The sequence below is a fragment of the Boleophthalmus pectinirostris genome, unplaced genomic scaffold (genome assembly GCF_026225935.1).
Source record: "Boleophthalmus pectinirostris isolate CB_2022bp ecotype Guang Dong unplaced genomic scaffold, ASM2622593v1 HiC_scaffold_7, whole genome shotgun sequence".
Lineage (NCBI taxonomy): Eukaryota > Metazoa > Chordata > Actinopteri > Gobiiformes > Gobiidae > Boleophthalmus > Boleophthalmus pectinirostris.
In genome coordinates, this window is record NW_026571473.1 from 20,711,896 (window position 1) to 20,728,177 (window position 16,282).

At 40.3% G+C, this 16,282-nt stretch overlaps 2 protein-coding genes across 2 annotated transcripts; one reads left to right on the forward strand and one right to left on the reverse strand.

Annotated features, from left to right (window-relative positions):
* The first annotated feature begins 1,192 nt into the window (after positions 1-1,192).
* si:ch211-212d10.2 (uncharacterized protein LOC557710 homolog) lies at positions 1,193-2,116 on the forward strand. The gene is made up of 3 exons (XM_020940064.2): positions 1,193-1,397; positions 1,586-1,701; positions 2,010-2,116. The coding sequence occupies exons 1-3, from the start codon at positions 1,205-1,207 to the stop codon at positions 2,106-2,108; spliced, it is 408 nt and encodes a 135-aa protein (XP_020795723.2). The 5' UTR covers positions 1,193-1,204; the 3' UTR covers positions 2,109-2,116.
* A 3,596-nt stretch (positions 2,117-5,712) lies between these two features.
* On the reverse strand, positions 5,713-15,338 carry cilp2 (cartilage intermediate layer protein 2). Its single transcript, XM_055164469.1, has 9 exons — positions 15,213-15,338; positions 14,544-14,813; positions 13,855-14,037; positions 12,952-13,107; positions 12,208-12,525; positions 11,374-11,482; positions 10,007-10,164; positions 6,490-8,905; positions 5,713-6,408 (listed from the first exon to the last, which is right to left on the reverse strand). The coding sequence occupies exons 1-8, from the start codon at positions 15,307-15,309 to the stop codon at positions 6,504-6,506; spliced, it is 3,693 nt and encodes a 1,230-aa protein (XP_055020444.1). The 5' UTR covers positions 15,310-15,338; the 3' UTR covers positions 5,713-6,408; positions 6,490-6,503.
* Positions 15,339-16,282: the final 944 nt, after the last annotated feature.

A 16,282-nucleotide genomic window follows, 5' to 3' on the forward strand; every position in this document is an offset into this window, starting at 1 on the left:
TACTCCTGTGATCTTTTGGACTGCTATGCACATTTTCAGCATTGTTTATTGTTCCCTTCCTGCCTGCTTATTCATATTTTCCACACTACATCATTTTGATTTCATTTTTTTCTCTTTCCTCTCTTTCAAAAATCATTTCAATTGTCTAATAGCTCTCAGAGGAGAGGATTTCTCACTTTCTTTGCCATGTAAGAGCTGAGCTACGGGTCACCTCACACCTGCTCTCTGTCCTTTTCAAATCTGCTGAAATCAGGTTCAAGTCAAGTATCACCCTTTTCATAACCACCTAAGTGACCAAAGGAAACTCAGGGATTCAAGGCCTTAATGAAAACTTCAGATGTTGAGTTCAAACAACTTGTGCAACAGGCCGAGTCTGTGAATTCAAAGGAGAGTCATGACTCAGGGTATCCACTTAAGCTTGATTTAGTTCAGCACAAAATCTGTCAGAAAATTAATTGCCCTGCTTTCTTTACATTGGCTGTGTCTATTTCCAAGTGAAGAAATGATGCGTTGTACTTGAGGGACATCTTATACCTATGCTCTGCTGCACTGAGATAGGCCTACAAATATTGTGCAGCTCCAAAGTCAGGACAAGGCACCGCTGTTATGCATCACTCCCATCAGGACAGTAACTTTGCCTTTGTTAGGCCACTGGAGAATTATCAGCCAGCAGCTCAGACACGCTAAGTGAAACAGCTGAAGGAAGACTGATCATGATTATGAATGGCTCATCTAGGCCCTTAGTGCCATAGAGCAAACTCAGGGCAGATCAAGTTCAAAGCAGGACATAGTCTGTAAGACTATTGTTCAATGAAAATAGCACTGACGTGCGAGGTTAAAGTAAGCTAACAAATCTTTTTACCCTAGATGCACGCTATTTAAATGAACTTTTAAGTTTATTTTTACTTAATTTCTGTATTTGACTTTGTTAGGACTGTGTTTTTCCGTGCGATTATAAGATTTTGCAAGTTGTTTATTTGCACCTCATCCCCCCAGCAGAGGCTCCAGCAGCAGCTGGATGCAGGCGTCGCGCACAGTGCAGAGCCCCAGTGCAGCGCCCCGCTCCGTGCGCTCTGTCCAGTGAACCGGGCCACTTAATATGGAATGTTTTCACAAAGCGAAATGCCTACTCTCTTTTTACCGTCGGAAAAATGGCAATCTGTTCTAGCACAAATTAGAAAAGCAGTTCTTTTCGGCGTCCTTTATGGCTTCTGGCTCGGGAGATGACGAGGAGGAGAAGACGAGGGGCGGTTCATGGAGGCTCATAGGCCCAGCCGCGGAGCTTACCAAGAAGCACTGCCGACTCATGCACTCCTCTCTCGGCTACCACGCAGACGTGTGCCTTTTCTACGTCAAAGGGGAGTTTTTTGCCATGGATGCTCGCTGTGCACACTCCGGTAAAGGCAAAAGCCACGAGTTGACATGTTAACACTGTTAGCCTAGCCTCGGCTTACATCGTGACGTAGGCTACAGCTGTGCTGCTACACATGATCCCATCACCACTGCTAATAAAAATGACATAGCAACACAAATGTGTAGTGTTCGCCTCCTCTGTTATGCTCACGTGATGATGCTGCGTCCTCAGGTGGCCCCCTCTGTGATGGGGACATAGAGGAGGCGGACGGGGCTCTGAAGGTGTTCTGCCCTTGGCATGACTACGACTTTGATCTCAGGACCGGCAGATCTGGGACATCCTTACAGGTTAGTTTTGCAGGGAAGAATGGAAATGCAGAACAAAATTCTCTAGCAAAAAGGATACAGTGTTTGAAAGGTCTATCATCTGTGCCGTGTTCTTGTAACATTATTGTAAGTAGAAGTAGTTATAGTAATGCCAGTCAGAGACAATAGTTTTACTGTACAGATTAGTATTATACAAAATGTATAGCATGTATCTACCATCTACCAATTCTCGTGTTCTCAGTTAACAAGTTGCAGTTTAACAAAGAAGCATTGCATGTGTAGTTCCTAATAATGAACTGTAACCATTTCTGTCTGTTGTATGGTTTTAGCAACAAGTGTATGAAGTGAAGCTTGAGGATGGGAATGTGTATGTGAAGCACGCCAGTGAGCTCTCCTTGCAGCCTTTTCCTGCGGATCAGAGGAGATAAATACCAGTGGCATTTCAACCTGCACATGCACTCCCAGATGAACACCATGTCTGTAGCTATGGACTTTTTGTGTTTTTTTCCAACAAATCTAGAAGAACCAATGCATTCTTGAGCCTTATCTGCTACAGAACATTTCCTCTCTTGATTACTCAGGATGATGTCACACGACTGTCTGTGGAGGACATGATAGTCCTCCAAGCCAGAGCATGTGACTTATTGCACTAAAAGTAAAATAACATGGAGGTCATGTTAACATAATGGATGTCAATGACAAAATGTAAACACCCCAAGCACTCGGAGAATTGAACCTTGGACCAGGATCGCAAACACCTGTGTCTCTGTACCGTCACCTAATCTGACCATGAGAAAAACATGCACCTCCTAACTAGCCCCGACTGTCTCGAATATTTATAATATTGTATTGTTATAAAAGTATAGTTTTGTTGTTTTTTTTCAAAGGGAAAGCTGACATTGTTGTTGGTTTAAGTGGATTTCTATTTATCCTTTTTACCTACCGTCCAAAAGTACAATACAAATGGTATTGTATGGTACCTGTTTATAGAGTAGATTATTCTTTATGACATTAAATATTTGCTAATATGTCACTCTGAAATGAATTATGTGTTCTTACCTTAGTTGTCAGTAACTGCGTCGATATGCCTATGTTTACAAGTATGTATATTACAGTGCAATGAGGCTAATGCTATTATCTAACTGTGCCAAAATGTTTCCAAGTCTTTTTAATGTTTAATAAAAAAAAAAAATACAACAGTTCGGTTGCAATTTGGGATAAAAGTTATGTTATAACACAAATAACGTTTGAAAAATACTTGGTTTACTTTCTGGGTGTTGTCCACTCGTCACTTTTCTTGTTTCTCAGGTATGTATACAGTAGTTATTTTTTCCTGTTACATGTCCAATAAGTTAATAAAGTAAAGCAGGAAAGTCCATGTCCTGAACTGCACCATTGAGGGTTTTTTATGTTTACTGACTCTTTTTCCCTTAGTCTAAAAGGCAGTCACTCTCTTCCTTCAAGCTGGAGCTAATTTTCTGGCAGAGACTGAGGGTGCTCCTTGTGGTGTCACTGACGTGCTGCTTCAACACTCGTCTGTCTCCGTCCCTGCTGTGTAGGTTTATTACAGTATTAAGACAAAGCAACTCTCCTCACATCTGTAAGACTGCATGGCATGGTACTCACCACCTGAGGTACGGTAATAATCACGGGGTTGTAGCATTTTCAAACTAAATATCTTACAAATATAGATTTGGCTATTCAGAACTGTGTTCACCTTCTTATTTTATCTGCACGTTAACAATTGGTCAATTTTATGACTTTTGAATGCTTTGGAGGAATTGTACATTTCTATGGCAACCACTGTTTTATGTGTTATGTCAATAATATACAAATATCAAAAACTAAATTTTAAGTTTATATCAAGTCATTTGTTTATTTACACACCTTGTCCATACAATTATAGTTTTTCATACAATACACAATTTACAAAACCACAACTCAGGCAGAAACAGAAGGACTGGCATCAATGTGCAATACTCCAGGCTACTTCAAGGTTGTCCGATTTAGATTATGTAATTGTTCAGGGTGGTTTCCTGGAGCATAGTGGTAAATATACAACTCTGTGGACACTCCAGGAAGTTTAAGAATGACCTCTTGAATAAGTTAGCAGTTATTATCTCCCTGAGAGCACAGATGAGAAAATGCATTAGACTAGTTTTAATGAATGTAATGAATGAATATTGTTTCCTATACAGAATCAGAAATGGTGTTTACAGGGCTAATTCCTGAAGTGACATGAATGCACAAAAGATGCACACACAATGAGTTTTGTAAAACATGTCATGAGCACAAGCTTGTGTCTTTTGTAGATGGAAAATATAACACATTTCTGGCATATTTAGACTAAAATGATTTTATAATGTGTTACTTCATTTCAAAGTTGATTTTTTTTAAACAGTCAAAATGGCTTCATTGCATATATGACTTCACAATTTATCTCTAACCACACACTTAGGCTTTAGTTCAAAATGTAATCACTCATAACAAGGTTCCTCTGAGAATAGTTCCTTATGTTCTTGGAATGTCATCCTCACAAGTCGGATGTTCACTGCAGCATTTATGTATTTGTTTATAGACACTTGAAGTTATAAATATGCAGGAAAAAGACATGAGAAATATTTCATGTCATTTAACTCTTCAAATCCCTTTCCTTGTTTGAAAGGACTGGGAGCTCCTTCATAAATCATTAAACCAAGCATCACCAAAATCTTGTTTGAGGTTCCCCAGATGACAGAGTAACTGTTCAGAATGAGCCCCACTTCTTTCCCATGCAAAGATTACATAACACTTTGCTCATACTGTTATTGTTACCTTGTCCTTCAAAATCCCCTGATAATTTCATGATGAGCCAAATCTTCTGTGAAAGCAAAACTGCATTCTTCCATGTGCAAACGCTCACTCCATGACTCAGTGATTGACCGCCAACCAACTAATATTTTCCTACATTTTACCTTAATAATTGATCAAACCATGGCTTAAATTGATTAAAACCATCAGTGCCCAAGCTTGTTTTTGCTTGTACACTTCCTCCCAGTTGCTTCACAGCTGTCCAGCCTCCTCAGCTCACCTCACATGGCACTGCTTCCATAATGGGACTTATCTCATGCTACACGTGGATTCAATCACCTTTTCACTCAAAGCAATAGGCCTGAAGGCATGTTATTTTCATCTGGACAACTGAATTATATGCATTCGAATGCCCATGATTAAAAGGGTTATGGGTAATGGTTTAGGGGTCAGAACTTGTCACTTTTTTTCTCTCTGAAGTGTTCTTCAAAGTGCAACAAAAATGCCATCCATAGAGGGCTCAAACCAGGATGCATGGTTCTCTTATCTTAAATAAGGATTTTGTGAACTGAACAATGAAGCATATGCATACATTTAAAATGATAATATTGCTGTACTGATTGGACTGTACAAAGGATAGGAAGCAATGGGGCAAAGTTGCACCCAGTTCTCTTCGGTCTTGGTACAAAATTAACATGTTTGTGTCACTTCTAATAGCACTCCAGAGATTGTGACATTTATTTTCTAATTAACTGCAAGCTTATATTTACTTGTCAGCTGCTTGTGGTCTCTCCATGGACCATGGTCAACCTCATTTGGCTTTTGGATTAGTTCAGCTTGAAGAGTTTCTCCCAGGGGTCTGAAAGTGGCTATTTTTGCAGATAAACAACTGCAAGTGGCATCACAAAACTTATTTGGTTTCAGACCTATATTATGCCATAAGCACTGAAAAAAATGTATATGCTTTTTGACATTTTGCACAGAAAATATCTTTGCTGAAGCTCTTGAACCATGGATGGAACACATAAAAATATTATACACCTAATGAAACACTGATGGAGCAGCATATGCCAGAATGTTATTTATGGTAACTGTTGATATTTAGAAAAAAAAAAAAAAAAGGTAAAAAATTAAGCTAAAAACTAAAATAATAAAAATTAACACTCATGTTGCTTACAAAGCATTAAAAATCTGATTTGACGATTCACAAGTTGTACCTTTCATCTGCTGTAAAGGCTGGCCATTAAGGAAAAGTTCAGGAGATTTCCAGTCAAATTAATATTAATTAATATTATTGCACTAGAAAAGAGTATATTTACATTCTGAAACAGTCCCTGTAAATGTTTTGAAGAAAGTGAGGCATTCTGCAACATAATTGAAACATTGCTAATTGGGAATGTGTAGAGGAGTGGAAATTATGTCATATTGAAAATCATTTCTTTTTAAGTGTGAATCATGCTCCTGTTGGCGAAAGTCTTGGTCTTGGCACATTGGGCGGAGATGTGGAGCGATGTTTGGCTGAGTTGCAGAGGGTAATACTGCGCAATAATAAACAAGTTTGCGAAAACATCCCCAGTTCTCTGGGCGTGTTGTTCAGGACAAGACTGTTGGGAAAACCTCTCTAATTAAGAGGCTCCAAAGTTGTTGGCTTATTTGTTCTTTGAAGTATTGATTTGTGATCTGTAAATGGACTGTCATGGACTGACTTTACTTAAGGGGAAAAATTTTAATTAAATAAAAATACTTTCCTTTTGTGAAGAAAAATGACTACATGAATAGCATTGTCTGTATTGCATATATAAGCGCAAGCCATTGGAGAAAGATTCAAGTATAGGAGTTCAACTCCAGTCTTAAACATGGTGAGTCTTGGTTTGTGGTTGTCAAAAATAGTTCATGCTCATTAAATTATCTCTTCATTAATACCTCTTGATTTGGCACCTGGGAACAATAAAAAAGAAAGGTCATAACTCAATAATCAAAATCTTTACTCACAAAAATATAGTCAATGAGCAAACGTACCCATAACACAGTATTTACTGCCCTTGTGAAGCACGAATATTCATCCTTCTGCGGGTTGTGGAGGTGACTCTGCGGCTCTGGGTCCTGCCCTGTTGCTCTGAGGGGTAGGCCACTACTCGGGACCTCTGCACCTGCACCCCCTCCATCTCCCTCATGTCTCGGGCCATCTGTGCCAGTGTTTGGCCTGGATTGGTCTGCAATCGCTGGAACAGACTCTCTCTGTTAAGTTTCCTCTCCGGACAGTGGAAAGTCAGTGCTATTCCTGCATCAGCTTTCATCTCCCTAGAAAAGCCATCTGAAGTGCCATCAAAGCAGCGCCCAATAGCAATCTCTTTGGCCACTCTTGGATTTTGGTCTGTGACGGTGTAGATGCCATAGTTGTGTCCGAGAGGGTCCACAGGGGCTAGCATAGTGAATCCATGAGTTTCATTGTTTGGGGCAGTTGGTGGGTGCTTGATCAGATACTCTTGCAGGAGACTGTTGGTGAGGGTTCTTCGGCAGTTGCCTTGAGGAAGCACCGTTATGAGAGATCTATCCACCGCTGCCTGGTCAAACAGCATCCCACTACATTTGAATTCAACACATGCAGCTGATGTGTTGGCCTCCCGCATGTCCCTGGTGCTCCGAATATCTCTAATGCCATAAAGCTTGCCTGTAGTTTCCCTGTGTGTCCCTCCAAAATTTCTTGATCGGACCATTACTTCCTTTTGTCCATTAATCCTGACCTTGATATAGCAAGCTCTGAACTCCTGAGGATTTGGCCACCATGATAGGTAATCCCCAGTCCAAGTAGTTAGATCATTCTCTTCAAATGGAACAACATTGTATTCATACTTGTCCTTTTCCACTCTAAAGAATCTGAAATGATTTGCATCAAAAGGTGCATTCTCACAAGCTAACATACTCTGGTATGGATAAATTGGTCCATTGGTCTCATCAAAATTATTTGGGTTGGGTTTTGCCAGGTTGATTTTAAAGGCTGTTTTCTTCAGTGCAGGATCGTCATGGTCTGTACGCTGGTAGTTTAACTTATCCAGATAAGGTTGGGACACTCCAATGATGTTTGGATTCATTTTCGGAGATGAGGGGGCTGCTTCTAGCTCCTCTCCTCCCATCATGGCTGTCACATATGCAGTGTAGGCATCAGGTGTCCGTGCATCGCAGAACGCTGGTAAGCAGGCCCCATTAGGTCCAGTTATGACACTATCAAACCGTCCCCATGCCCGAGGGTTAGAGGAGAATCCAGGTTTTGGCTCCAAGTTTATCAGGCTGATCACAACCCCTTCCAATTGCTCACTCTGGAGGAACTTGTCACTCATATATGCCCTCACTTTGACATAGCATCTTCTATTTTCTGGCACGTCCAGATTAAAAAGTCTACGTTCCCTGATCTCCATGTTGCCAATTAGAAAAGTACGTTCCTCTCGCTTGTTCCGTCCAGAAGTAGTGGTGGTATATGAAAAGTCTCCCTCTTCCTCCCAAACTCCTGTCTCTGGATTCAAGGACCACAGTTTCATTTTGGGAATGTGCTCTTGCATTTTGACATGTTGTGTGTCGAGAAGTACTTGTACACCCCCTGCTCCCAGGATGTCTTTATTGCTCTCGTCTCGGAAATCAACCGAAAACATGCCGTAAGTTCTCAAGGGTAGCATGTCACCATCATCACTGACAAAGTTGAGGTCGCCCGGAGTGGCAGCTGCTGTCGTGATGTTTCTTGGATCAATAAATGTGACACTGGCTTTCACTGTGCCTTCATACACCTCCCCATTGTCCTTGTGGAAAGAGTTGGCAGGGATAACTAACTGGCCTATAGGGTCTTCTCCTTTAATTTCTCCTAAGTTAATAGTATTGCTTTCTCCTGCATTCAGATCAATAGGCTCTTGCTTTCTCATCACTCTGACATCATGATAAATGGATCCTCCCTTCTTGTCAAAAATGAAAACTTTTGGACTGTCAATAAACTTTTGACTGGGATCAACAAAGTTTACGACTAATCTCTGTGTGTCTGGAGTAATTTGTAATGTAAAGTCACCTTGAAAGCCAGTAGTGCCAACCCTTTCCTTTCCAATGTAGATGTGACCAAATCTTAAAGGTTCATTATTGTCGGCCGAGACCACTCTGCCCCTGACTAGTACTGTGGGTTCTACACATTTCTGACAGATGCACTGGGTGACTGCTTTGATTGGAAGTTTGTAGCTGCCACAGTCGATGGTGCGAGTCTCCATAGTCTGGACAGCACAACAGAAGCCTGCTCCATCTCTGCAGCGGAGATCATAGTCTAAGGATCCAGCACATTTGTTGTGAGGGCAGCGGCCGGCGTTGAAGAACATGGAGTCTGTCCCAGGCTGAACACAGTCCACTGGCATCCTGATGAGGTGTGGCTCAGGGGTGGAGTTACAGGCGGGTGACCCTTTGGCTGTGAATTACAAACAGGAGGTTAAGGTTTGACCTTCTATTTTATGCCTCACAAGAGCTGGAGGTACAACAGATTATCCATTCAAAATAGTCAAATTGCATTAAATAATTTATACTGTTCATATGCTTGACTAATTGCTCGAAACCAGAATATTTTATAACTCTAGCTTGTGCTTCCCTATATTAAGCAAAATCAAAACACATTTTATTGTGTGTGACAATTGTGAACAAACATCTGTTTGTGTAAATGTACTTGAATGTAAAAAAGGTGAATGTAAAAAAAAAATTAACAAATGTACTTGTGAAAACAAATGAAAACGAACACACTAACAAGACCCTGAATATTCAACATACGATTCATTTGTAGCGTTTGCTCTCTTCCATGAAAGCCTTATTTATTAATGTCCCATAGCTAACCAGCATCTGGAGGATTTGTGGAATATATAGTTTTCCCATTTAGACATGGAAATGTATTCTTGTCTGTCTAGAAGCAAAAAAGACACATTATTTATTGACTATCTCAAATTTCACCTCTGCACCGGGTGTTCTGGGGAAATTGAGTTGGCGTATCCAAGCCATCCCACACAATAATGCATCCCTATTTAGAAGGGCACAGACCTAACCAATGTCGACATCATAAAACCTTGCTCTAAGACTGTAATATTTTCTTTCAGTACGTAATATATATAATTTCATTTTCCTTTAGCAAATGATTAAGTGACTTCTGATTTCTCTATCCAAGTGTGGACACTGGGACATTGTATGAATGCATCAATGTGGTTTGTGGATGGGTTGGCTCAATCTTAAAGCTGACATTTCTGTAAGTTCATTTTAAGGCAGCTGCTTTTTATAGTTAAGTTGAAGTTTAAAATGTATTTATATTTTATTTTTATAGTGATTTTAAATAATCATAAAACTTTGATGGAATACATCACTGTCACACAGGCTAACCACCATTCTGAGCTAATCTGATCGCTTTCATCATGAATCATTTCTCCTGCTGCTGATGAAGACTGATTTTCCTGTCATCTTATTGTATTTCTTCATGATATTTCTAAAAAAAATATTTAACACTTTGCTTTCCATGATTGTGTACACTTACCAATGACAGTGAGGAGGGCAGGCGAGGACTTGATGCTGCCTGCAGAGCTGCTGGTTTTGCAGTAATAGTGCCCAGACTGCTCCGGCTTCAGATCTCGTAACACCAAATCCTCCTCGTACTTGTACACCTTTCTGTCGAGTAGAGTCCCATTGTGGTACCTAGACAAGAAATAAAGTCTTTATTAAAGATTGAGGTGTTGCTTTAAGCAGAGAGATACAAAAATAGCTAAATGTGTCAAGATGAACATATGTAATACTATGCACTCATGTTCTAGTACACAGTCACTTTTACATTTCATTTTGAGACAAATCCATAATTTTGGAGCAGTCAGGTGATTTTACATTTGCCCATTCTACAGTTGTTTTTTTATTTTATTTTTTATTTTTTTTATCTGCTACATCAACCACTGCATTAGATGAGGTGGTTTTTGGTTTAAAGATTGTGCATCAACATCTGACAGAAATGTTTCATTGTTGTGGTTACTGAATCTGAACAACAAAGGAGCTGCCAGTGAAGAAATGCTTTAATTCCATAAACAGGAGTTCTGAAAGTCTGAGTCACTGTCTTAAAATCTCTCAACCAAAAATAATTCTGTTGTTTCTTGTGCATATTTCTGTTAAATTAATCTCAATATCGCCCCCATGGCAGAAGCTGAACTTTGCACAAGAAAAAGAGAGTGAATCAAATAAATCAGACAGATTTGCCATTGGGTACAATATAATCACTTTTGGTGCATTTCCCTGGGTAAAAGACAACTTGCATATGTCAGTGCCAAAATCATACCACGCCTTTAGACTTGTTACTTGATTTAGAGCAATGTTGAGTTCAATAGTCTGTCTCCTCTCAATAGACACACAGATTTATGTGCACAGAGCCAGACGAAAGAGGTGTTTTTCAATATTGACTCTGACACTATTAAAAGCCCTGTATTACACAAAATGGATTCTTGTGAATTTTAAGCCATGTTAGAATGTTGTTACCTCCTGAAAAACCTGGAGTTGCGTTTTGTTTCATTTACACATGTTTGAGTAATCCTTTATTATTACTCTGTCTACATCTCCAAAGCTCACAATGCTCTGCTCCACCTTATAATATCATGAAGCAGTTTTCAAATTACCTTTACCTTTTACCAAATGATCTATTGAAGGTGTATGGAGTTTAAACACTCAGTGGAGCACTTCCTGTGGAGCAGGGTGTTTCCTTTTTGAGGGAAGGACTCAGCCTAAATATGCAGGCTGTGTGTGTTAAAGATGTGTGAATGAAACAAAACACAACTCCAGATATGTTTTTGATGAAGAAACAACATTATAACATAAATCAGAAAATAGCGTAATATTTGCCCTTTAAAACACGGTTGTTTTTCTCACCAGTAGTATTTGTCAGGCATTGGTGATCCTGTGGCCTTGCAGCACAGCAGCACCCGTCCACCCTCGTAGCGCACTTTGTCCTCTGGGTGCTTCACAATATATGGCTTTTCTGATGAAATGGAAAAAATAGCCAAAGTCATGACCACGCTTGTGAATGGGACTCCAGTATTCAGAGACCTCATAAAACTCACAAACATCACATTTTATTTTTGCATTGGCCCTTTGCAAACAAAAAATGATTGTTAGGGGGATTGGCCTTTGAACGGTTTTCATGTTTTTATACAGTTTCCGTGCAACCACATAGTAATTATAGTTTTCACAAAGTCATACAATAGACAGGACTGTTTATGCTTGAGTCTTGTCATTTCCTGTTACAAGGATAGGACTGAAATATTTCTTGGCTAATTATTACTAAGGCTCTGGGAAAAAGGATACTCCAATGCCAACAATATGTTTCTTAATTTCCAAATAAAATTGTTTTACCATGATACTGATATAGGACACATCTTGACTAAACATTTAGAAATGAGTTTGTGGTGGAATAACCGGATTTATTCATAGATTTCTTTGGTAACTTCATACGTCTACCCTGGCTTTGCTTGGCATCAGCCTGAGTTGGGGTTAGACTAAACAGAGGCTGATTTGATTTGAGAGCAATTTGGAGCATATTATTTGCATATGGTTAATGCTGTTGTTGTTTCCTTGGGCAATACACTTCACTCCAATCTTACCTGCATCGAATGTGCGTGTGACTGCATGTGCATTGTGCAAATAACCCAGTTTACCATATAACATAGTAATCCTATATATTTTTAAGAAAGAAAAGAGATAAACCTGCAGTTTTGAGCACAGCTTTGACCCACGACCGTCCTGTTGTGTTACTGGTAGACAGGACAGTTACTGGTGCAAACTTCTCTTTTCGTATAGAGACCATCGTGGGGCTGGAAGAGCACACTCCAGGTAGTTTAAAGTGCCCCTTGTTGTTGGTGCGGGCCAGAATGACTTTGGGCTGACTGGGCAGGGCCACCCAGGCTCCAGACACTGGTACCCCAGTCACACTGTGGACCTCTCCATCCAGGACATGACCATCACACACACAGCGACTGCAGTCCTCATTGGGATGCCCCTCTGAGCACGATATCTGACATTTGACTTGGACAAAGAAGATGCAAAGATATGAATATAACATATATATAATGTATGTGTATTTTCTGACCTTTTATAATACCTTTATAAATATTTATAATAATTTGTCTTGGTAAAGCATGAACAAAGACAGTTAGTTTATTAAGAAAGATTTAGGCTCAGGTAACTACTTATCTAATACCCTAACTCCTCCTAACCCTAACCCCTTATTTAAGTAGTCACTAAGTCTGAATAATTCTTAATAAATTTGTTATTTAAATTTGTATTGTTGTGAATCAAGTCTTAGTTTGTGCTTTATTAAGGATAATCAAAGTGCAGCTATTATAAAATGGCACAGATCAGTTGAGTTTTGTCTTAAAACCTTATTCAGAGCTGGTTTTGTGTGTGAATACAATTCCAATCCCTTTCTTCAGTACTCTTTTCTCTGTGTACCTGGGCATGGGCTCTTTGCACACTTCTGCATTTCAGCAGGACGTCCAGTACATTGCACTGTGGGTGAGTTCTTCACACAGGTTCTCCTCCTGACCCGGCGCCCCCCTCCACAGGACACTGAGCATGCTCCCCATCGTCCCCATGGACTCCACTTGGCTGAACACAAAGACAATGTAATGGTTTTAGAAGGGACACACACAAGATATTTGAAATATTCAGTTCTGTTGTAATAAACCAGAGAGAGGAGATGAAGATGAAGAGAGGATGAACTGCCTTGGTTTGGAGTTGGGACAATTTACTGTATTGCCCATCTGCTCAGTAATTAAAGAAGAAAGAGGAACATTTCATTAAAACACCCTGGTGTGCTGGTGTATAGAAACCCACGGAGTGCCTTTATTTTTAAGTCCTCTGTTAATTATTATCTGGAGATAATTTTCTCATTATCCCAAGAAAGCAGAAGGTGCTTAAAGCAGCACACATGTTGTGATGTTAGGCACAAAGAGGCCTAATTGCTCTTAAATGTTTGTATAAATTTACATTAAGTACAAACTGCCCCTGTTTGGATTACTAACAATGCAGCACTGATGAGCTGATGTTTATTCTTTACTCAATTGCCTTTGTAATTTAATGCATTATTCATTTACACTTGGTAGTGATAAGCTGCCATAGTAGCCTCAGCTGCCCTGGGGCAGGCTGCCAGTCTACACAATCTAAATTGGCTGCTGACCTAAGCATATGATTCTGCTGGTCACCACTTACTCACTCAGCACATTCAAACAGACTGTAGGCAATGTTAAGGATGAGTCAACAGTAAAGGCACTTGTCTGAGCTTGGATGGAACGGTTTGAACATTGTGTGTGGATGCTGTCACCTCTGAATACACTTAAGTCTACTGTGTACTACCTGTGCATGGAGGGGTGGAGCACTCGCGCCTGTCCGTGTGGTGCCCCTGACAGGCGGGCACCAGCAGCAAGGGCATGGGCTGGCTGCTCAGGCACTTCCTGTGTCTGGTCTGGATGCCCACATCGTTACACACAGAGGTGGAGCAAGGACCCCACTCACTCCAATCAGACCAGTAACTCTGCACTGAACGCACAAATACAGAACTGTGAATAAGAATGTAGCAATAAGTGGTATGACTGCATTAAATTACTCTGATTGCATGTTTTAACTAATGGGTCACAATACTAGTTCAAATGAGTATTTTCAGGTAAAAAAAAAAAAAAAAAAATATATATATATATATATATATATATATATATATATATATATATATATATATAGGGGTAGAGAATGAATTATTGTTTGTCCAGCACTGTTCTAAAGGCTCTATTGTTTTGATTTTATGAAAAAATGTCTCTAAAATTGAGCAAATGGATCCGATTAACACAAAAACACAAACCAAAAAGAGGCAGAAAATCAAACAGACACTTTGGATGTGTGAATTTCTCCACATTCGCCAGTTATTCACAAATGCTGAGAGCTTGGAGCAGCCCTGACCAATGAACACTACTTTGATTGTTTAGTATGCTAATAGTGTCCTGCTAATGAACGTTGCCAGCCTGAGCCTGAATGCCCCTCATTGAGATTACCTGGAGGACATTGGAATCGGACGTGGTAGTTGGAGCAGATCCTCCCGTGGGGCTGCTCCTTGTTGACGCACCAGAAGCCCTTGTCCAGACTGGAGTGCACCACTTCTCCAGTATCTGCAGCTGAGACCCAGTCTGTGGTGCGCACCTCCATGGCGGTGGGACGCGCACACACCCTCTCTCTGTAATAGAAGCGGATTGCCTCCAAACGCTCATAGTCTCCGTTCCCCCCGGGATGATCGATGTTAAACCAGGACGTCCACTCCGTCACGCCTGTGCGCACATTCACAGGAAAAGTACTGTGTTTTAAAAGCCAGGAAAACTAGAGGAGAGAAATTATCCAATTGGGAATGCAGAAAAGCTGTGGAGGAAAGGGGGGATTAAACTATTTAAAATAGTCTTACATGCTGAACAGACAAGGCTGATGTGTTGTGCATGTTTAGAGGTCTGCTTCTGTCATTTAAAAATCAGACTTCTCTCAGGGGAGCTAAAGACTGCACAGTTGTGTTTTGTCTACAGCCTTTTTGGGGACTAAGGGAAATCAAATGGTTATGAGTCATGCAACATTATATAAACCACAGACAATAGTGCACTGGTAGCTATATAATGTTACATAACTGCTTAGACAAAAAATCTAAAAATACTTTTCTGGATGTATGTGTGTATTTGTACCTGTTGGCTGTGAATAGGAGTAGGAGTTGTAGGTTACACGTCTATTGTCAGAAGGTTGTCTTGGCCGCACTGATCCTGACAAAAGATTGAAAAGCATCAGGCATTATAAGATCCAACTCAAAGAATGTCTAAAAAAATTACAACATATTTTTGTATATTTTTGTAACTCTATATTGTCCATTATCAAAAGTTTTTGTGCACCCATCACTTTGCACAGTATTTTTCTTCCATCAAAAAGGCTCTTGGTGCCCTTGATCCAAGCTGAATAATAACATTCCTACTGTGTTTTACTCTGTTCTTCCCCCATGTGAATTACATAGTTTTGGCTGTATCAAAACACTAGACCTGAGGAAACAGCATCATCTTCCCAAAATGTCTTACATCAGAGTTCAGGATTTATTGACACTTGAGAAATAAAACAGTGCAGTTTCTTATTCTTTGAAATCCATCTACTTCCCCCTGATCTTTTACTTTGAAGGCTGTCCACAGCCCACTCCTGGTTCAGACAATGTGGAATATTGCCTATCCATCACATTTCTATGGATGTTGTCATGCTCCTGTTACCTCGTTTAATCCCAAGGCCCTACCGCCTCTCAGAGCCTTACCTCCTCCTTCCAGGGCCCTACCTCCTCCTCCCAGAATCCTACCTCCTCCCCACAAAACCCTACCTCTGCCTCATAGAACCCTACCTCCTCTCCACGGGGCCCTACCTCTTCTTCCCAGAGACTACCTCCTTTCCTTAGAATCCTACCTCCTCCCCTCACAATCATATGAGACACGCTCCTGCTGCAGCTCTCGGGTTGCAGCTCTCGGGCTGCAAGTCTCACGCCGCTATATTGCAAGTCTTTTTAAGTGTTATCTTTGCGTCAACATGTTTTTCATATACCAGGCCAATTATGTCCATCTTACTATGACATTCATTCAAATCATATATTCGTGAATGGGCCCTGAAAATAGAACTTTTGTGAAAACCTGATTTAAAATATTTTGCAACCTACAAGCCATTTTCGTTTTGTGGTGGGGGTCTTGGGCCTGTTGCATGGTTGCATTGAGGGTCCTCGTCTGAAAAG

Coding starts and splice junctions, on each gene's coding strand:
- cilp2 (XM_055164469.1), bottom strand. CDS start 15,309: ATGCTTTTCAATCTTTTGTCAGGATCAGTGCGGCCAAGACAACCTTCT. Junction 10,165..11,373: donor ATGCCTGACAAATACTACTG/GTGAGAAAAACA, acceptor TTTCTTGTCTAG/GTACCACAATGGGACTCTAC. Junction 8,906..10,006: donor TGCCCTCCTCACTGTCATTG/GTAAGTGTACAC, acceptor TGTAATTCACAG/CCAAAGGGTCACCCGCCTGT.
- si:ch211-212d10.2 (XM_020940064.2), top strand. CDS start 1,205: ATGGCTTCTGGCTCGGGAGATGACGAGGAGGAGAAGACGAGGGGCGGT. Junction 1,398..1,585: donor TGCTCGCTGTGCACACTCCG/GTAAAGGCAAAA, acceptor CTGCGTCCTCAG/GTGGCCCCCTCTGTGATGGG. Junction 1,702..2,009: donor GATCTGGGACATCCTTACAG/GTTAGTTTTGCA, acceptor GTATGGTTTTAG/CAACAAGTGTATGAAGTGAA.